General features: G+C 37.6%; 1 protein-coding gene across 1 annotated transcript in view; it reads right to left on the bottom strand.

The window, feature by feature from the left end:
• Col6a6 (collagen type VI alpha 6 chain) overlaps window positions 1–22,433 on the bottom strand; it is a 137,448-nt gene that overhangs the window by 35,381 nt on the left and 79,634 nt on the right. The window contains exons 22-29 of the mRNA XM_010625438.2: window positions 20,087–20,122; window positions 18,169–18,231; window positions 16,163–16,225; window positions 9,567–9,629; window positions 4,516–4,578; window positions 3,743–3,793; window positions 2,011–2,046; window positions 1,102–1,164 (exon numbers count right to left, since the gene is read on the bottom strand). Coding sequence (XP_010623740.1) covers window positions 1,102–1,164; window positions 2,011–2,046; window positions 3,743–3,793; window positions 4,516–4,578; window positions 9,567–9,629; window positions 16,163–16,225; window positions 18,169–18,231; window positions 20,087–20,122 — 438 coding nt within the window. The remainder of the gene's footprint in view (window positions 1–1,101; window positions 1,165–2,010; window positions 2,047–3,742; window positions 3,794–4,515; window positions 4,579–9,566; window positions 9,630–16,162; window positions 16,226–18,168; window positions 18,232–20,086; window positions 20,123–22,433) is intronic.

The raw sequence follows: 22,433 nt of genomic DNA, 5'->3' as shown, positions 1-22,433 counted from the left end.
GGAGGGGGAAAAGGTTTCCTTACTTCTTGTCCCCATAACTTACATTAATAAAATCCATGCTTAAAGTTCCTGTTATAGTTTGTAGGAAAAAACTAGATTGCAGAACAATAAACTATGAAGACAAAACTGGAAGACAATCACAAGTATTAATTTTTATCACTTTTTTCATTGTTTCTAATTGACATGATATTAAGATTAGTTCTCCAGATTGGTGCTGTTCTAAAGAAAATAGAAGCCTTTATCAATAGACAATTACCTAAAAACTGTAAAAAATTACAATTACCAAAAAACTGTCTTTTAAAAACAAGTCAGACATCTTATTTATACACAGTCTAAGTTATACAAAGAGTCTCAAATTCAAGAATCTATTCTTAGCCCCCGGGATCCTGAGGCAAGTGGAACAGTATGAGAGGTGCTGGAGATTGGTGTTGAGTGATTGAAAGCATTGAGCAACTCCCAAGACATAGTCATAATCAAAGACAAAGTCACATGATAATAATCAGTCACATAAGAAACAGACCATTTCCGACAAAGCTCCAGAAATCTCCTCCTGAGCTACATGAGAGACCCTTTTAGCAATCCCTTAAAACAAAAACAAAAGCAAAAATTGTTTTTTCTGCATTGCTGGGGATGGAACTTGAGGCCTTGCAAATGCTAGGCAAGTGCTCTGCCACTGAGCTACACCCCAGCCTGAGGAAAAGACCTTTGGGAATAAACCTTATTAAAAATTCACAAAACCTGACTAGTAAAGACAAGATATAGTGGGCAATAGATTGCATTCGAACTACCGGGAGACAGGATTCAACTTACCATATCTTGGCAGTGAAGAGCCTGTTTCAGATCACAAAAAACATATTTCTGTTGACAAGAAACAAGGCAGCCCGAACAGGTGAACTGACTCACTAAGAGCCTTCCCACAACACCTCCTCTCTGGCACTGAGGTGAGTATTACACCCATTTCCCTTCCTCAAGTTTGCCTTAGCAAAAAACCGTACACATTTTATTATTTGGGAACAAGCAACTATTGAGCGATTATAGTTGCAGGAAGCAGGACTCCAAAATGGCTGAAGCAGTCAGCAAATGGGAGACCAAGAAGCTTACCATTTTGCCTCCAGCTCCCTTGCGTCCAGTGTCTCCTGGATAACCAAGGTCTCCAATCTCACCCTAAACAAGTGATTTGAATTTTTATTTTACTTTCAGTATTAGTTGCTGAAATCAAATGCATATCAAGAGATTGATTTGTGCTTTTAAAATGACTCCAGGGCCAGGGATTTAGCTCAGTGGTTCTACCACCTGCCTCGCAAGCACAAGGTCCCAAGTTCAATCCCTGGTACCAATAAAATAAAATAAAATAAAATGACTCCAACAGGAAGTCATTTTCATGTACATTTTTAAATTTAATTGTTCTTTTTTTCTTTTCCATTTGTATAGTTTTCCACATAGCACACAACATCGTCATTGATTGTCCTACATTTCTGTCTTCCCAACAGAACCTGAGCCCCTGGGACACATGAGTTGTGCCCTCTGTTTGTCCTCTGACTTATCACAGGACTTGGCATATATGGAGTTCAATGCATGTTTCTAGAAAATCTGAAAGTTTTAAGGTAGAGGACACCTTTGTTAACTGATTATATGAAGATTGTTCATAAAAATAATGGGACAATTGAGCTAGGAAAATCAGGTCATTTTGGTTCTCTTTGTATTTTGAGCCTTTGAGCAAATAAAATACATGTGTGAGAGAGGAAAGGGTACATTTGAGGGGAAAATGTAAAAAGGATTAGTTTTCACTCTCTACTAATGAATTAAAAAGTTAGAAATAAAAATGTTTGATTCTTAAAGACTCCTAAACAAACGCATAGTTTTTGAAATTGGGAAAATTTTGGCTATCTCTTCCCTGCTTCCTTCATTTATTTATTTATCACTAGCTGTTCATCTACTGGCCTAGGCTATATTTCATAACCTCAAGGACTATTTCTGACTGATTTCTAGATATTATGAAGTACATGATACCTTAGGTCCACTTTCTCCAGGGAATCCTTCTTGCCCCTACAATGGACAATATAGAAAATTAACATACATATACATCCCTCAAGTAGTTTTATATTAAGTTTAATTTTACCTACTACTTTGTTTAGTTTTAGTATCTCTGAACTAATGAAGGGCCAAAATATTTGGAAACTGAAACTGCATAGCACGATTTGGCAAACTAACTCCAGTTTCTAGATTAAATTATTAACTGATTTCATCAGAATATGGTAGATTAAGTAGCTCAAAGGAATTTGAGGCTAAAATGATGTGAGGAAATTTCAAATCGCCTCTCCTTCTGTGTCCTTATGATAGTATGCCATTTGGTCTTGAGTTTAAGGAATAGTCTTAAAATGGATTCGGATGAAGGGATTTGGGGAACCTTCAGAAAATGCAAACCGTATCATTCATTTTAAGATTCTCTGTTTATCTTACATTGGCCAAAGACTAGTTGAAGAGGTAAATAATCCCTATTTGGTTAAGAAAATATACATTTTATTTAGAATTGTTTGCTTCTTTATTTTATTTTAATTAACATGTATGAATTGTGCATACATTAGTGGGGTTTGATATTTCAACACGTGCATACAGACAGCACGTACTGATCAAATCCAGCCTCTTTTCATATACCATCCCAGCCCTTCCTCCCCAACCTCTAGTAATCACTATTCTACAAAAAATAAGGTTTATTTCCTGATTATTTAAAGAAAATTTCAAACGTATAAAGGATTAAAAAACCACGCAAATCTTACTACCCAGAGCTACTGTATATATTTTGTCCATTTCTTTTAGTTTTTAAACATGCATTTTAGCACAATTGGGATAAATGCTTTTCTAAATATACTCTGAATTTTTCCTTGAAATTGACACATAAAAATTTAAAACATAATTATAAGCCACATACATCTATTTTGGCATAATGCCATAGGCTACTTAGTATTTTTTCTTTTATGGGCTGTTGATTGTTTTTAATCATTCTTTATTCTAATGAAAATTTCCCTCTCTCCTTAGTTTTACTTTTCAAAAACTTTTAGCTTTTACATTTGTTTCTTTCAGATAGCTTTGTGCATTGTTCTCACTGATGGAGTTAGATCGATCCTTTGTATTTTAGGCTTTAAAACAGTTATTGAAGCTTGCTGTCTCAGATCCTTGTCACAGGGTTCCAAGTATCTTTTCAGAAAGGATATCTTGCACATTATTTTTTTGAGGATTTTTTTAAAAGACTGGATCTTTTTCACCTTTTTAAAAAACTAATTATTGTTGGTATAATATATAGATGTAGTCTTTTATATACCCAGTGACAGTATAAATAATTGTTCCAAATGCAGTTTTATTCTTAAATTACTGCTCACCCCCTGCATTTGGGAAATGCCTATAAAATCTCTCCTAATGGCTAACAGGAACAGAAGTCAAGAAATGGCCTCCCCGAGTAAATTTAAGTACACAGTTAAGATGAGAACTGTTCAGACTGGAACAAGGTAAGTCCTAACCACACATCACTGCAAAATACAGGAAATTCATTTTCAAGTCTCAATTTCTGCCTGCTCTTGAAATCCTCACACGTCTTTCCTCTACCATGTTCCCCATAGGACATCTGCAAATTATCAAAGTACATTTCAGACTTCATAAGATTGCTTTATTCACTGCTTGCTTTTTTCCCCTTAAATATGCGAAACAAAACAAGTGATTTGGGAAAAGTCCCATGGGCATGGCTTACCTTTGCTCCTTTTTGTCCCCTGCTACCATAACCTGGACTGCCGTCATCACCCTTGAAACAAAGCAACTAGTTACAATGTCCCAGGTCACATGGAGACTCGGGCTTATTCACAAGAGGACAAGATGGCCAGGGTTTTGTTTTGATTAGAACCACTAGGAAGCAATATTCTTGACATTTTATGAGAGTGATACTAAGTGTCTGAAGACTGGGAATAATAATTGTAATAATTACATCTATTCATAGTGTTATGAAGATTAAGAAAATGTCAAGCATCTGTTAATCTTTCAGTAAACGTAGTAGCACTACCTCTACGAGATAACATTTGTATTTTCATACCTCAGCCCTAATTCATTTTCCATTTTCTGGATAAAAACCAAGGACCCCCAAAATGCCTGGATACTGGCTACTGTCTGGCCCTTACAGAAGCTCTGACAATGAGCATTAAGATAGAATAGGTGTCTGATGAAAGGTCCTGCTGGGAGGAAAGGTTAGAAAAAGGGTCATAGGGATGCTAAAGACAGCTTTTGTCTCTTTTACCTTTTGGCTTCAAGAGCAGCCTGGCCATGGTGTTTGGTGCCTGGCAAATTTGGTAAAACCTGGCTGAAGACTCAGTCCAAGGGGATGAAATGTTTTCAAATTTCCATAGCACCAGGAAGCTAAACTGGGATAGTGTCCTTAAAGCTCTTAAGAGGACTCTTCAGAGATATAGTGCAGAGATCTCATGATCTAAAAGGTTCCAAGGGCTAGATCAAAGGTAGCGATGAAACACAAACCAGCAATCCTCGAGGACCAGGAAAACCAACAGCTCCTTTTTCTCCTGGATCTCCAGGTTCTCCCTATTGAACAGAATAATGGAGCATGCCCTTACTAGGTTGCTTTGGAAATCAGATCAAATGATAACACTAAGGGGGCATTTGAGTGCACCCACACATATCACACATGAGAACAACAGGTTTGTGTCCAGGACCGCGTGTTACACAAATGATCTAACAGGGATGGCTTTGCTGGCCAGCAAGGCCTCTTCCATCAGTAACTGAAATCTCACCAAGCCTGCTTTATGGTTTATGCAAGTTGCTGTCATAGCAGCTCAGTGCCATGAAAATGTCTCTCCGTGAGTCAAGAAGGAAGCTCTGGACTGTTTTAAAAAATGAACAAATTTGTGCTCCATGATGATCCATGAAAATCATCTGGCTCCTGCAAAGATGGCAGATTCATTATCAGAGTTCTTGGGTTTTGAGTGGTGACTCAAATACCCACGAGAGCACAACAACCCCGGCAATAGTTTCTAACCTCTGACTTGTAGAGATTCTTGTGTGGGTTATAAATCCATTTCAGTATTATCTTGTGGAAAGTGCAGCTACTGAGGAAAATTAACACAGGTTTTTAAAATAAAATATTTAGTTGTGGAATAGTTTTAAAAATGTTATGAACATAGTCAGAGTCCTAAATAACCCATATCTTCTGTCCCCTATTGATAACAGCATATTAATTGCATTCCTAAGGCACATTTGTCACAATAAATGCATCGATATAGATTATTATTCATAGTCCATATTTCATTCGGGTTTTTGAACTTAATATTTCTTTTCTGTTTCAGTATCCTATCCAGGACACCACACGCCATGTCTTCTTGGGTCCCTCCAGACTTGGACAGTTTATTAGACTTTTTGTAGTTCTGATGACCTTGATAGTTTTTGAGGCAGGTTCATCGGGCATTTTATAGAATGTTCCTAGGTTGAACTTCTGCTCTTCTCATGATTAGATGGGGTTTATGGGGTTTGGGGAAGGAAGACTACATGGATTAAGTGCCATTATCACATCACACCAACGGAAAGTACCGACCAGGCTTATCTCTACTGATACTAAACTTGGCCATCCAGTTGATGCAGTGTTGGTCAAATTACACTTCATTGTCAAGTTGCTCTCATCTTCCTCCCCCTTTCTACATGTACTCTTTGGAAGGAAGTATGTGTGGGCTACACTTGAGGGGGTGGGAGTGGTTATTATTTTTATTAGTACATGTTTCTAGTAATGTTTACATTCCTTATGGGGAGATGGTATATGTACATAACACATCTTAATTCCCGTTTCATGCCTCCATCTCTTATTCCCTTCCCTTTTAAGATCTATCTCCCTATCTCCTATCATCTTTTATTTTGCTCTTTATATTTTGGGTTTCTCATATAAGAGGAACCTCAGTGGCCACACGGTAAGTGTGAGAACCGCAAGTGGACAAATGTCCACAGCATTTCACTCAGTGTGAAACAGAACAAGAAGGGAGTGATGCTCAGTGTGGTCTGGGGCCACCAGCCCTGCAATCATCCAGGGATCCTGTGTAAAAGGAAATTCCCAGACCCTGTTGAATTACTGGAGTCCAACAATATGTGGTTTAAAGTAAGCTTTTCATCTGACTCCCAATCACACTACATTCTGAGGAAAACTTCTTCACTGTAGGGGAACAAGGAGAGTCATATGGCTTTCTCCAGAGTTAGATTCATTGATTACTGGTAGAACCCAGGTTTAATTGTCAGGCCGCTTGCCTTCCTAGAAACTTAAACTTGTTGGAGTAAGGATGGGGCAAATGTGTGCCATTGATCTCACAGTGAATCTAGATGGCTCCATCCATTATGGGCTTCTGAGGGTTTGGGCTTGCTGTGGGACACTTATTTCCTAAATTCTTGTTTCCCTCCTAAAAAGCCCCTTTTATAAGCACATCTACTCTACTCACGTCTGTCTCTGCCACACTCTTACCTCTGTCCAGCTCCAGGGTCCCATCTCTGCTACCTCTTTTGGTCCCTCTGTCACTACCAAGTGCTCTAATTTCACATGCAATATACATGCACCCCCCTAATGTGTGACACACATGCCTCTTTCTCCCATCTCACCAGGGAGAGCACTTCCCTTACAGCCTCCTCCTGGTTAAGAAGGCATCAGGGCAAGAACACAGTGCTGTATCTGTTCCAAACTTTCATTTTCTGACCATTACTGCTACAACACATGCCCTAGAAATCCCTTGATTTTGAAGTTAATTGTCCTCATCACCCATGTGTCTTACTACAAATTCTAGCCATCTTTGCAACAAGTCTGCTGGCCTTGTTAGCAGTTCTCCAAAGGAAAGCTAACTCCTTTTTCTATGCCCTTAATCTCATTCATTGTCAAGAAATTACCCTAGCAGCTACTCTATCTTACCTTGTCAGTCCATTTCCTCCTCTCTCTTCTGATTGTAAGCATGTTGTTTCTTCTGTTACTGAAAACAAATACCCTGCTGCAAGCTTTCTAGACCTTGCCAGTAAAAAGGCCTGCCTAATTTTTCCAGTCGCTTGGAGATTCTCAACCCATTTCTTTCTCACCAACATGTTGCTCAGTTCTTTGTAGTCTGTCTCTCTTTCTTTTCCCTTTCAATCACGTTTTGCTTTTGGAAACTCTTCTTTGATAAGTCTTAGCTACCACAAGTGATGATTAGTTTCTCTCTTTACCCTTTATTTTTTCTATGCCAATCGGTAGTCTTAGCTTCCTTCTTCTTGAACTCATAAAATCTAATGCACTTTTCTATTTCTTTTCCTTCCTAATAATTCATCATCTCCTGTTTGCATCTTTACTTCTTGAAAATAGGCATCACCAAGATATTTTCAAAAATCCAAATGATTCTGAATCTTCTATCTCCAACAAGACTTCAACTTTTTCCTCCACACCCTGCTCCTTCCAGTAAATGATTTCCTTTCCTCTTAAACTTGTTCTTTCTCAGGGCTTTCGCACATCTGAGATGTGACACTACTCATGCTGGAAGTTCCAAGTCATCCAGCCCCTTCTCTCTGCTTCCCTTCCCTTTCAAAAGTCTTCCAGAGAATCTTCCCAAGTGAAGTCCTTGCTCTGTTAAATTATCCAACAACTTATTGTCTTGGAGGCTCCAAGAGTGAACCAACTGGTCTCCTGGAATACAAGCTTTTACCCTTTAAGATATTTCTACACCGGGTAGCTGTGTTCACATACTTCATTCAAAAATTTCAGATAGTACTGTACTACCTGCTGAATAGTCAGTCACAGACTACATTGTTTTCATTCACAAATAATCCTTCTCCCAGGATTTTTGCAATCCCATGCCTTTTTTTCACTTTATTTCTTTTAATTGAACCTCCCCCATACATCCTCTGCTTGTCAAAATCCTTATTTTCTACGTCCACTGATGTCTGTATCCTCTCTGATGTCTCTTTCCCAATACAGAACTACTGTCAATGCTGTGTTTAAACTTTCCTTTCAACCCCTTAACTGTCTACCTTAATGTCTTGAGTTATTGTTTTTAAAATATTCAAAGTTATTTATTTTTTATTTTATGAAAAAATAAAATAAAATTTTATAACAAAATGAGAGCAACAATAGTTAATACACTATCATAATCTTAAAAGTTAGAGTACAAGACATAGGCCAAAAAAAAAAGACTCTTTTACAAAGAAGAAATAGATAACAGCACAAAACTTTTTTTTCATTGAGCTAAGAGAAACTAGTAGTACCAATGAAACAAATTAGCATATACATTGAAATATTTTTGAAATAACAGAATAGTTAATTTGAGGAATTATCTGAATTTATCCCTACTTCCTATCTATTTTGCTCTACACACAGAGAGACTGCCAAAAAAATGTATACACACTTCAGCAGTTCACTGTACTAATAAATGTCTAGAAGATAACGGCCACCACTTTGAGCAGCTCTTGCAATTGTGGAGGCCAAAGGTAACTTGTATTAATCTCATGAAGTCTCAATAAATTTAGTATTAAACTATGTATACAAATTTTATTTTCCTAATACATACTTGTTGGTAGAATCAATCCGTCCATCTACCTACCTACCTACCTGTCTTGGTTCACGAACTCAATTCTCTCCATGAGTCTGATTGAAATTGAACTGGAGGAGATCCTAATCAAATTTCCCCATAAGGGTAGACATTGAACCTAACCAGTGAATTTGATTTGATTCTTGTCCAACTAAGTTTGCAGCCAGAATCATAGAATCAAGTTTGCGAACTTGAGGTACCATTGTGTATGTGTGTGTGTATATGTGTATGTGTTTCTCATGTAAGAGAAAGCATGCGATATTTAAACTTGTGTGTCTGACTTATTTCATTTAATATTATGTTTTCAAGGAACATCCATTTACCCATGAATGCCTCAAGTTTATCTTTCTTTATGGCAGAACAGCGAAAATATTCAAAATTCTGTGGCACGGATTGTCATATTTATCATACTACCTGATGGTCATTCATTCAGCAAGCATTCATTAAGCACTTAGGACACATCCAGGCACTATCCTGAGCACTAGGCAAGGATCAGTGAAAACAAAAATCTGTCCTCCTGGAGCTCACTCTCCAGCCCAGATGAAGGCTCAGTATGGGACCTTGGTCTTAAAAGGTGGTCAGCAAAGGTTTACACAATGGAGGAAAGAAAAAGGAAAGAAGAAAGTGAGAGAAAGAGAGACAGAGAGGAAGAGAGAGGAGGGGGAGAAAAAGGGGGTGGGGGGGCAAAGAGGCAGAGAAGGTAGGAGAGAGAAAGGGAGACCTGGCCAGAATGGACCTCCTTCCCCGAGATTCCCCAGCTTGGATTGGGTGTAGCTCTTCATGCAATCACGCTGAGCTGGATCCCTGACCTCATCAGATCCACACCCTTGTCCTTAGAGGCTGCTGGCTCTCTAAGAATCAAGCCAGGGTTTAGGGGCAGTGAGCTGTGCTTTCTATTTGTGTTGAAAGAGTTCTGGCAAACACAACCAGACACAGTTCTCTTGAGTAGAAAAACCTCAACCTTGGGGAGAGGGTATAAAGAATGTGACCTACTTTATTTCCTTGATTTCCGGAATGGCCTGGATTCCCTGCCTCTCCTCCAGGTCCTGGAGGCCCCTGAAACAAAACAAAGATTGCAAATACAGCGAAACATAAAGCCATCTTCCTTTTGACTCTCTAAGAGGAAAACAAACTACAGATGGGAGAAGAATTATGACTATAACAATTCCTCCTCTAGAAAAAAAGTATTGTAGCTGTCAAATAAAGACTGGTAACTAAAAGAAAATTAATAAAGTAATGCATGCCAGATGTTGCCTAAATGATTATGCTTCCTTATGAGTCTTCTCTTCCAGAGAGATTTCAGGTTATCAATGTTTTGTTCTGAGAGCAGATGTTACTAAAATCTCTAACACTTTAAAAAAGGCAGTCTAAGTGACATCTGTATTTTAAGAAATGCTTTCTACCAAAGGAAGAGGTCAGTCTTTTAAAAAATGTAAACATATTTTTTTGCAAATAATATGATTTGTAAATTAGAAAGTTCATGAAATTTTACCAAGCACAACTGTAATGGACTGGAGGTATAGCCCAGTGGTAGGGTATGGTGGTACATGTCTGTAATCCCAGCACTTGGGAGGCTGAGGCAGGAGGATCGCAGTGAGTTCAAGGTCAGCCTGGGCTACACAGTGAGTTCCAGGTCAGTCTCAACTACATAGTAAGACCCTGTCTCAAAAAAAAAAAAAGTAAACTTATCTCTTTTTTTTTTTTGCAAAAAATGTGATTTATAAATTAGAAAGCTCAAGAAATTTTACCAAGCACAACTGCAAAAGACTGAAAGTGTAGCCCAGTGGTATAGTACTTGCCTAGCAGGAAGAAGGCCCTGGGTTCATCTCTGGCACCACAAACAAAACAAAACAAAGCAAAATGTATGCAGGTAGTACAGGGTAAATATTTAGAAATAGCTTTTGGGAAGTACTAGAAAATGGTAGTTGGAAAAGTAGATGTAAATAAATACCATTTATCAAAAGGAGAAAAAAATAGAATACTTAGGATAAATTTAAGAAGATCTAAAACCTATACAACTCTAAGACTTTATTGAAAACTTCATAACAAAACTTACACAGATGAATAAACATAACATACATCCATATGGATAGTCTATTGGGATAACAGAAGTAGATCCTGCCAGCATTCTAGAAAGTAAATTTTATTGGAACAGCTTTAGAGCTGAATATTTTTAAATGCAGTTCAGAGACCACACAACAGCCTTCTATTAACAGCTAGGATCAGATGTTTCCCTTGGGATATCCAAGCATATGTCAAGAAAAATCTCTTTTGGTAAAACTGTTTGCAAGTACTTCTACACAATCTCAACACCAGTGGATTGAAATTGTTTTCACAATTTTTTGGTTATGGTTGCTATAATTTAAAACTAAATAAGACAATCTCTGTGTAATAAGCATAATATTTAAATTGTTTCTGTTTGGAACAGATTTGTGACATTAATCTTTTCATCCTTCAAAAAATAAAAAAAAATAAATTACACAAGAGCAATTTCCTAAGAATTGCTAAACAGTGAAATGATTATTAATGAAGCTAATTTTTCCACAATACCCCATCTTTGCCCCCTCCTTTTTCAATCTTAAAAATCTAAAAATTTTGCCTCTCTGCAGACAGTTCAGAATCTATTTCCATTGCATTTTCACCTATACCACTGTGTGGCACCACCTCCCATGACCTTTATGTCCAAACCAGGTGACAATTTTCTGCCTTTACCTTACCAGAGTTTGATGATGTGTTGACACTTTTTCATTCACTTCTGTAATATCACAACTTACCATGGTCATGGTGCTCCCTCTCCGTTCTCCTCTCACTAACCGTTGGAGACAAGGTTATGTGCCTTCTTTTACATGCCTTGTAGATCTTCACCCTCTGTATTTGAATGGAAGCCCTACAAATTCATGTACTACTTCTACTCAGTGACTCTTACATCATGTCAAACCACTTACCTAAACATCAAATGCATGTGTTAAAATGTCTACTGGATATCCCATAGGAATTATGTTTACCTTAAATCACGCACCCAGTCTCATATTCTGTGTATCAAGGATGGTCCATCCTTTATCCTGACTGAAACTCAAGCCAAACCCCTCATCTAGAGTCATAGAGAACCCATCCCCTGTCCGTGTGTACCCCTCTTCATTCCTACTGCCAACTCTTTCTTCCAGGACCCTCTCACACTTTATCTGACCCAGGCTTTCCCAACTGCACCCTGGCCTTTGTCTAACCCATTGTCCATCCTTTCATCAGAGATTTAAGTTATCGGGCTGATGCTGCCTCTGTCTTGTCTGAAATTGAATTCTGAGCAGCTTTTAGAATAAAGTTGAGGGTCTTCTTAGTTTATCTCTTAAAATTTTGCCTCACTAGCCTCATCTTCAGTCTCCACATAAATCACTTAGTTAATAAGAGGATAAAACGGGAACTGGTGCTAGTTCTATCTGTCTCAAAGGACGGAGGTCCCAGCCACTCTGTTTGCTGCCCAGATACCACTAGGAAGGGTACCCAAATTCATATTCATGCGTCAGCCCTGGTGGGAGTCTTCAAACTTCATACAGGAGGCTGGGACTAGATAAAACCTCAAATATGGCTGGAGCTGTTTGCTCACATTGAGTCTGTCACATAGCCCTCGGCACCCACAACTACTGTCATGTTAGGTAAGGATAGAATGGAGGTGTTTAGAGAGTGCAAATGTCCTTAGCATCTTTCAGAAGGGACTGAACTAATGAGTCTAGGATGAACGGCTGGAACATGGCATGACAAGCCAAGAGGTGCGAGTCTTCTCACACTTAAAAGGAATCCTGATCACTTTTTGTCTTATTTTCATGGGGATAAAATCTAACACAAACTCACAGCCAGCAAATATCAAGCTGAGAAGAAACAAGGTGATTCCAGCTTCTGTAAGAGTTAGATATGAGCTTTGAATACCTAAAAATCCAGAGGCCAGCAAGTGTGGACTAATGTGAGGACAGATCCCAAGATACCTGAGTAGATTCCATCTTGACAGTGCAATGATACAAGATAGCCTCTAACCTTACTTTCTAATGCCTCTCCATGCATCCTATGATCCAACCACACTACCATTTTATGCTTCACAAAACACCCTTTGGCAGCTCTCTCTATATAAACTGGTTCCTTTTCATGGATGTCTGCCTCTCCCTTGGTGAGCTGGAAAACCCCTCCCTATCCTACAAAGCCCAGCCCACTTATCTCCTCATGTAACACTATCCCTTATCCCATCACTTCGCCTTGGTGTGTTAGTCAGCTTTTGATTGCTATGACACAAATATCTGACATAACCAGTTTAAAGGAAAAATTAATTTTGGCTCATGGTTTCTGCCAATGGCCAGCTGGTTCCATTACTTTTAGGCCTGTGTCAAGACAGAAACATCCAATGTGAAGGGCATGGCAGAGGAAAGTTGCTGACCTTATTCATGGAGGCCAGTAAAGGAGAAGGAGAAGGAGTGAAGGGGAGGGAAGCAGAGGGAAGGAAGGGAGGCAGCAGGGGAGAAGATCTAGTCCTCGAGGTGATGCTCCCATGATCCACTCCCACCTCCTAACTGCTCACACAGCTATGAACTCATCAGGGAATCCACCCATTGATGGGCTCAGTACCCTCATAATCTGATCACTTCCCCAAAGCCCCACCTTTGAGCATTGCTGCTTTGTGCACCAAGCTTTCAACACAATGAGCCTTCTGGGGAACGTTGTGGATCCAAACCGTAACATCTGGTGTAATTCTATTTTAATACCCAGCACAGTGTCTCTCAGTTATTTGTTCACACATGCCTCTTTCAGGAGACCACATGTATTTGAAGTGAAATTCCGTCTTAGATCCACCCTTTATCCTACACACAGGAAGCACTCACAGTAAACATTAGTCAAGTTAGCAAAGGAGTGATAGAGTCTCCAAATCAGATTATTCAGGATGATGAAACCCGATGCTTGATATAAATGACATATCATTATATCCATATTATATCCTTGCTTATAATAGTGATTCATATTCACTGGACATAAAATATTTCTGTTACATTGGGCAATGTTAATACAATATAGTAGTAATAAATGCTTATTTAATATTTAATATTGCAGGTAGTATTCTAAACACACACATATGTTAGACCATTTAAGTTTCAAAACATCTAATAAGGTAGCTATTATTACTATTCTTGTTTTACAATAGAGAAAAGTGAGGCAGAAAGATTAAATAAATTGCTCAAGATCAACACAGCACTAAGGTAACAAATCAGGAACTTAAAATCTGGCTTCCGACTCTATGTCTTTGACTATAATGTATGCTTTGTAAAGACAACAAAATTCTGCTTCGTTTTCTAAATTTGCATTGAGTAATTCCAGTTTTTCTTACTGTTACACATGCCACTAGTGATTATTTCACTATGAAAACAAATATTTAAGGAATGACTAGATCTCTGATTTGTATTTTGGATCTAGTTCTCCTCTTTTTTCTAGGCATTAGGATACACCCCTTAAGGTGATCCAAAGATGGAACAAAAGGCACAAAAAAGTACCATTCCTTTAAAGCTCTTTCTTCCTTTTCATAGTGCCATGAATTGTATTTCTTTTATATCATCACCATGTATTGGCTGGATTGGCACACATGCAGAACACCTCAGTACTGTGTAGGTTAATAAGCCTTCTGAGCACCATCAACAGAACTCACATTCCTTTTTCTAAGTGTGTAACATAAGGAAATTTGTAATTAGAAAACACTCATGTTAGTCCACTGGAGTAGCTGGTCTTTGGGTACTATAAAGCAAGGAGACTTCTAGCAGTGGGTTTATAGAGGCAATAAAGAATAACTCTATCTTGCATATCTGACTTGTGTTTGTCTCTGTGGTTTTCTTCTTAAACAAAAATTTTGAGATCCCATTCATCATGTGCTGAAAACAGAAAATTCCACACAGCTTTGAAACAGCATTTTCACTGGGTAGTCCAAAGATATTTCATGAAAACCAAGCAAAGAAAGAAAATCATGTTTTCTAGCCAGTCAAATGGAAGAGGAGACTAGAGAGAAAGAATTCCTCCTAACTCTTGCAATGCCAAGAGGTTGAATGATTTATGACTATGATCAGTGTTGCCAAAGCCAGATTAAAGGGGTATTTCTTGTAGAGGTGCACTATAGACAAAATGCAAATGTTGTTATAGTAACAGCCACTTGGATGCAATCTTGGATCCTAGAGCAAAAGAAATACCAAGACCTTTGGATTTCAACCCATCTACATCCTAATATTTTATATAAACAGATGAGATATTCACCCTCAATGTTTTCCTTGATGCTTATTGTTAATTTTTAAAATTTCAATTTATGGTGCCAGCAGACCTTCAGTGATTCAAAGTTGTGAATGCAAAATAGCTATTCATCAATTTAATTTAGTTCTGTTATGATATTATAAACTTTTCATGTATTTTTAGGGAGTATTGTGCTTTCGTTAATATTGAGAACAAATATTTTCATGAGCAGTTAGTTATAAACGTACTTTAAAATATTATGTCATGCAAAACAACTTTAAATAAATAGCTTAAGTGCCAACTTTAATGGACACAAATATATGAATTCCCCCCTGCCCCCAGTGTTAGTGGAAAGTGCAGTTCCCAAGTGCATCTCATTCGTTCATTTATTACTTGATTCATTATATACATATGCCTGGAGATCTGCCATGGTCAGGCACAGGTGTTCTGGGCACCGTAGATACAATATAACCAAAACAGTATCCCTCACTGAGCTTACAATCTAGAACAAGAGACAGACAATAATATACACCAATATGCCAGACAGATCAATAAACACATACTATGATCACAGCTAGGTAAGGACCAGATCACATAGGTGCTACTCAAAGCGTAGTCCCTAGACAGTCACATCAGCACCACCTCAGAGCTCACTGGATGTGCAGAATCTCAGGCTCTGCCCTGGAACATTTCAACAAATTCTATAGGGAGCTTCGATGCACTTGGAAATCGGAGAAGTGCTAATGTTGGGCAGGCATTCCTAAGCCTCAGTACATTTAGAGTGACCTTGGGAAAATTTTAAATTATTAATGCCAGGGCCTCATTTCCAGAGATGCTGATAAAAGTGTTCTTGGGAGGGGCCTTGTTGTGAAATGTTTACAGCCCCTCAGGACACTGTCACATGTGGGCAGGGTGAGGACCACTAAAATAGGCTTTAATATGGGTGTGATAGGAAGCTCTGAGAGACCTGTGATCTAGCAGTGATGGAGCTTGATTGTGTAAAGGAAGAATTATTAAACCCAGCTGAGAAGTGAGGCAAAGGCAGCTAGAGATGTGTCTAACAGAATGATGACCCGTGTTAAAAGATGGAAACTGGAGTGTTATGTGGTTACCGCACTGAGTGCTGGAGCCAAACAGATTATGATGGTGATGGTGATGGTGATGGTGATGGTGATGGTGATGATGATGATATGATAATGGTGATTATGATATAAACCGACTATACTTTTTTGTTTTTCAGGCAGAAGATCATTCCACTTGCAGGGAAGAAATAATAAAAACATTCACATTAAGGCTAAGATCAAAGCCAAATGCTGTCATCACTTTTTCCTCTCATTACATACCTGGGGACCTTTAATTCCCAGACTTCCTTTTTCTCCTCTTGAACCAACTTCTCCTCTTGGGCCCTAGATTCATAGAATTCAATGTTATTTTCTTCCTTAAAAGGAACACTGGGACACTAACGTGAATATTGGAAGTAAAAGTGTTAAGTCAGTAACAGGGGCAGAAATTGGAAGAGGGGTACAATTATGCTGGGGCTTTTTTGGGTTTTTTTGTTTTGTTCTTTTTAAGAGTACAAAAACTTTATTGAGAGGAAGGTATATTCTATCAAAGAGAGACAGAAGAGGGACTGGAAAGTGGGTTGCCACTGGTTCTTGATGACTTTTCCAAGCTCTGCTAACATGTGGGGATATTACAATCCAGAGTAAAATTTAGGTGATTGGGCATTTGCTTGGAAAAGGGACTGGGGCTTGGAAAAGTGATGGATAATTGGTTGAGCTCTGGGGAATTGCTTGCTTGCATTTTTAAAGTACTGGGAGCCCTGAGATGCATCCCCAGCCCTTTTTATTTTGTGACGGATTCTAACTAAGTCTCCCAGGCTGGCTTTGAAGTTGTTATCTTCATGCTTCAGCCTCCCAAATAGTTGGTATTTATAGGGCCTGCCACCACACCTGACTGAATATTGTTTTCTAACAGTCCTCCATATCTTTATACTCTGAATTCATACATTTCTTAGGTTAAAAAGATATCCTGAATTATGGAAACCCAAAACCAGAATATTGAAATGTTTTCCATTCAAAAACCACTCTAAAGCCTCATCTTAAAGATATGGCACATAGCCAGATGAAATACAGATATTTCTACTTTTGCAATATTATGTTGCCTCTTAGCTACAGCATCTGTGTTTTACACAGAGAAACCATGCTGTATTTGGGTTTTGCTTCTCCTCTTAAATTATGTTGTGAAAAAAAGTAAGGGTCAAAAAATGGAAAAAAAAAAGGCTCCTATAGTATTGTTTGTTTAACATAAAAGCAGTAAGTCTACTGAGATGTTTCCTCAGAATCCCAGTAGCAAAGGTTTCTCACTTAAAAGTAAGAAAAGAGAGTACATCTCAGCTTGAAAGTAGCAGCAAAGAAAAGCAATCAAGCTAGAAAGAGATAAAGATCCAAGGGGAAGACTGTCTTACTGTTTGGAAATCTTGATACTATGTGGATAAAATTTCTCTTTTGATGTTCAAGGGTATTTTTCTCCACTTCTATGCACCAAGCTGCCAACATATGTTTTCCCTTTTTTAACTGTGTAGTTTAAAACTTTGAAAATAGCAGAACCATGGACTATCTTACATATCCCTTATTTATAATGCTTTTAAAGTTAACCTCGAGGAGAGAAAATGCCTATCTTTTTTGTGGCCTGACTTTTTTCTTTCATCTCAGCATTTGAATTTGTTCTTTTCATTTCTCATTATTAATTTAGGCTACATTTTGCCCTCCCCGGCACACACTTTTGCTTGTCTTCTGTGATCAGTGTAAAGAGCCAACTACAGCCTGTTCCTTGCAAAAGGGCTGGAGGCAGCTCCCTGGAGAAGCCAGCTGGAAAGGACTGGCTGAGTGCCACACTATAGATCACCCCGCTGAATACTCCCGCTGTATTTGGAACAATTCTTTCTTAGAGCAGAGCCAATTTTTCAGCATCATGGCCATCCAAATATGTAACACTGAGCTATTACTGTGTGAAACTGACCACAATTTCCAGATTTGAAGATTTGAGGCTCAAAAGTTTCCTTGGCTTATGGTCTTCCTGGATTATTACCCTAACAACCCTGAACTCAACACACAGGGACTGCTGCCCAGCTTGCTTACCCTTATTCCACCTCTTGACTGGGACCAAAGCTTAGGTAAAAGAGGCCAAGTGCTGCAAAAGTCTACTGTGTTGCTTCCGTACTGTCCTGAAAACACTTCATGGATCTGCAACTTTGCAAGATGTTTTGAGGGTTTCAGTCAAGGCTTCAGATGCTTCCACACCCAGATTCCTCTGCAGATCTCAGACCCTGCTCGACCTTGATACATACCTGAGGGCCCTTAAGTCCCAAGGAACCTTCGAACCCATCTGGGCCTGGGATGCCTATATTTCCCTGTGATGAGAGTCAACCTATTAATACTATTTCCTGACAATTTTGTTTCCTTATGCCCAAGATTATAAATATTTTTTTCAGTTACAATGGCAATAAAGGATCTTTTTAAAAAATGCACAAAATAAGAATAGAAATAAAAATCTAGAATCTCATCAGGCAGAAATAACCACAGTTAACACATCTGTGTATTCATTTTCAGCTTTTAAATATATATATGCACATGTTCACATTTATACATATTTTTCAATAAAATGTAAATTGTGTTATATCTATCTTGGGTATATGACCTTAAAACAACTCACAATTTACTTCACATTTTCTTCAAAGGTCTTCAGGTATCTTACAACATTAAATTTATGTTCAAATAGATGAAATATCTAAAAATTGAAAATTAAGCATTCTCCTCCCACTGTTCTGAATTCCAGAAAGAGTGAGGAAAGATTAAGAAAGTTCAATTCAGAGAACTATTAGGATGGCCTAGGTTTACGTCTCAGTTGCTATAGGGTTGGATATGATTAAATGTCCTTCACTGATATGTGTTCCCAGAAGTCAGAAATTTCTTAACACCTTCTTTCTCCAATCACATTTCATTTATTTTATACTATTTTGTTGATGTCTAGCTTGAAGTGTGTTATAGTCTAAATGTGTATGAACCACCTCAGTCATACTCATGTGCTGAAACTGATGCCCGATGCACTGGTATTAAAGTGGATTCCTTGGAAAGTGACTTGGAAAGTGACTGAATTATGAAGGACCCACCATCCTAGCTCAGATGAAAGACTTTATAAAGATCTCAAGGAACCTGTGAGCCCTTTTTACCATTACAGGATGCAACAAGAAAACACCACTTTTAGAACAGACGTTAAATCTGCCCAAGTCTTGATTGTGAACTTCCCAGCTTCTTGAATTTTAAGAAATAAAAGCATGTAAATTTATAAATTACCCAGTCAAGGCATTTTGTTATAGCAGCAAGAACAGACTGAAACAAAACGTATGTATATGTGTGTGTGAGGGGGGTATATCTGTGCAGGTGATAAATTTTCTTTTCTGAAAGTGTCTTATTTTACATTTAGTCAGTTTAGCTAGGTATAAAATTTGAGGTTCCTTTTTTCCTCTGAATCTTTAAGATACTACTCTATTGTTCTCCAGAATGTAGTATTGTAGAACACAAGTCTGCTGCAATGGAATTTGTGGCTCATTTCATGTGTAAAATTGTTTTTTCTCTCTGGTGATATTTAAAGTGCCTTTTTATCCTTAACCCTTTGTAGTTTCATCAAGACATGATTGAGAATGGATTACTTACACACATTAATTTTTAATCTGAGGATGTGTTTTTTTACACAGTTGCAAGTCACAACTTTTTTTTTTATAAATAGTGTAGGTTCATGAAGCACATATATCATCAGTATGTGCAAAAGTTATGAAAAGGCATTTGATATAACTTTTTGAACAAATTCAGAATATCCAATATGTTAAAATTTCATTGTATTTTTCTGGTTTATCTGAGGCTTTATATATAATAAGCTTTAAGTTAATTTAACAAAAATCTAAAAGTTTACTTACAGAGTTATTAGAGTTTGAATGACAAAGTTAGATTTAACCATAATGGAGCTAAGCCCTTTGAGCATTCATTTTTAATGCCTTTTTAACGAAGGAACTTACATTTTCATTTTCTTTTGAATTTGAATTCCTAAAATATAGCCTAAACATTTTAAAGCATTTTATTTCATAACCATTATCATTAAAAATCAAAAACTCTTTAGGCTGAAAGGACTTTATAAAACATTTTTTTCCATTTCTTTGCTATGACTTGGAATATTTATCATTTGGAGATAAGAAAAAAGAAATCACTGACCTGTGGGCCTGTATGTCCTCTTCGGCCATGAGCTGTCTAAATTAGTAGAGGAAAAAATATAAATAAAATAATAAATTAGAGGAAAAGTAGATATTCTTAATTTAGAAAAAATCTTACTTGTATTTGACATAAAGTAGTGATGGGCACATTAAGACACTGATCTAAACAATAGTTTCCATGAAAAACACCTAATTATCTAGGACAATAATGTTTCCAACTCTGAATTTCTACCCTATGGTAACAGACAATTGAAATCACAGACATCTGAAATCTATAGATACTTATAAGAGCAGGTTATGATCAACAATTTTTCCTCTACTATACTTATAGCTGTATATAGCAGCTGCATAACTCATTTGAATTTTAGCTCTTATTTTCCCCAAACACTACTAAGTAAGCCAGAAATAGGAACAGAATAGCCAAAATGGAAAGGAAAAACTAGGGGAATTTACTCCTTGGACTTCATAATAGATTAAGTTCATAAATTCAAGATGGCCAACCTACTTTTATGTTTAAAAATCCAAATAATATGCTTGTCAACAATGAAAGAATCATCCCAAACACTCAAAACATACTCAAGTCAACATATGAATACAATATCTAATCAAAATTATGATGGCATACTATTAGACTTTCTTCTTGACCTAAGGTTAGGGGTCTAGGAATAATCTGTATCAGTATTTCATAGATGAGTTAAGAGACAATGACATTTTAATGTCTCACTTGAAATCATTCAAGGTTATAGCAAAATATACATTCAGCATTTACAGTATCCAATAAACATTGAAAAGCATTGTCCTTATGGAAATTTATTTGAGATATTCTGGGTGAGGATTAAAGTCTATTAATCACATTTTAAAATATATTATTATAACGGGAACAAGACTATTTGTGGAAATAGTTCTAGTTTTTCAAACACTGAGAAAGCGTCTTGAGATGCAAGTCTTAATTTTCTCTGTCAGAGGTTGATCCAGCTATCCCACTGCAGAGTATCTTTCCAAAAGAATTTTAAAAAATCATAGAAGAGTGATACATGTGCACACATGTTTATTATGGCACAGTTTGTAATGGCTAAAACTTGGAAAAGCCCAGTTGTCCATCAACTGGAGACTGGATAAAGATGTGTGTGTGTTTTTTTTAATAAAATGAAGTACTACTCAGCCATAAAGAATGAGAAACTAGAGAGATTTGTAGCTAAATGGATGCACATTGAAGCCATACTCAGTTAAATTAATGTTACACGTGTACATACCAAATAGTTTCTCTGGTGTAAAAAAGTAAAAGTATAAATAATGATTAAAATGTATAACTGATATTGTTTAATAGGAAGAAAAGTCTAAAAGAGTAGAGGAAATGGGAGGAATAGGGGAAAGGTAAAAAGGGAAAAGAAAAAATAAGTGAAAAGGAAAAGCATGGAAACAATGTCTTTGTAAACAGGGAAGGGTGGAGGGGCTGAGGGGAGGTGAGGGGTATGGAGAAAAAATAAGAACCAAGATACATCGTGTAAAGGTACAAGATCCCAAACCCAGTGATAAACGTAACTGTACTGTATATCTAAAAAGTGCCAATAAACTCAATGGAAAAAAAAGTGAGAAGAGAGGGAAGTAGCAGGGTTACTAGGTTGAAAACCCTGGGATGAAGGGTTTTTTGCACAACATTTAGCGGAGGCCACCAGCATTCTTAGAGCAGGAAGCACAGGTGGTCAGACATGACTTTCCATGGATGTCTAATTGTAACAGGAGGAACTGAAAGGAATGTTACATTCTAGCAAAATAAAGAGCTTCCAGCATAATTTTAGAAATGTACAACAGACCTCCACATTCAAAAATATTTCTCTGTCCCAGTTTTCTGTAAACACTACGTGTCCAAGAACTGGGTTAAAATCCTGAGTCCCAGTTGGTCATTTTAAATCCACAGAGCCACCAAACAATTGAGCAACTCATGTGCTCTGTTTATCTATAATTAGCTGTAGATCAGATGGACTGACCATGTGTCCACCCCATTTGGTGCTCCTCCTGGAAATCCAGAAGCTATTCTCATTCTCCTTATTTTCAATAAGAACTCTAACCTAAAAAAAATTTTCCCCCCTCTGGTTTACTGTCACAATGTTTCGAAAAACCATCAAAATACATTTATTCCCTTGTGTCTTTAAGGTTTGATTTTGAAAGGGCTTGCTTGATTAAAATGAATCATGACAGCATATATTTAGTGTCCCTGCTCCTTCCAAGGTACTGGGTTGAGTCGTATTGATCAGTCTGACTCTTACCTCCAGTCAGGAATTTGTAAGACTAGTGGAGGAGACAGACTTGAGTCCACCAGTCACACAAATAATGGAAATCTATCTAGA

Source organism: Fukomys damarensis, unplaced genomic scaffold (assembly GCF_012274545.1).
Source record: "Fukomys damarensis isolate Sample0158 unplaced genomic scaffold, DMR_v1.0_HiC HiC_scaffold_37, whole genome shotgun sequence".
NCBI classification, from domain to species: Eukaryota; Metazoa; Chordata; class Mammalia; order Rodentia; family Bathyergidae; genus Fukomys; species Fukomys damarensis.
The sequence above is the reverse complement of the archived record's forward strand: the minus strand, read 5'-3'. Positions and strand labels throughout refer to the sequence as shown.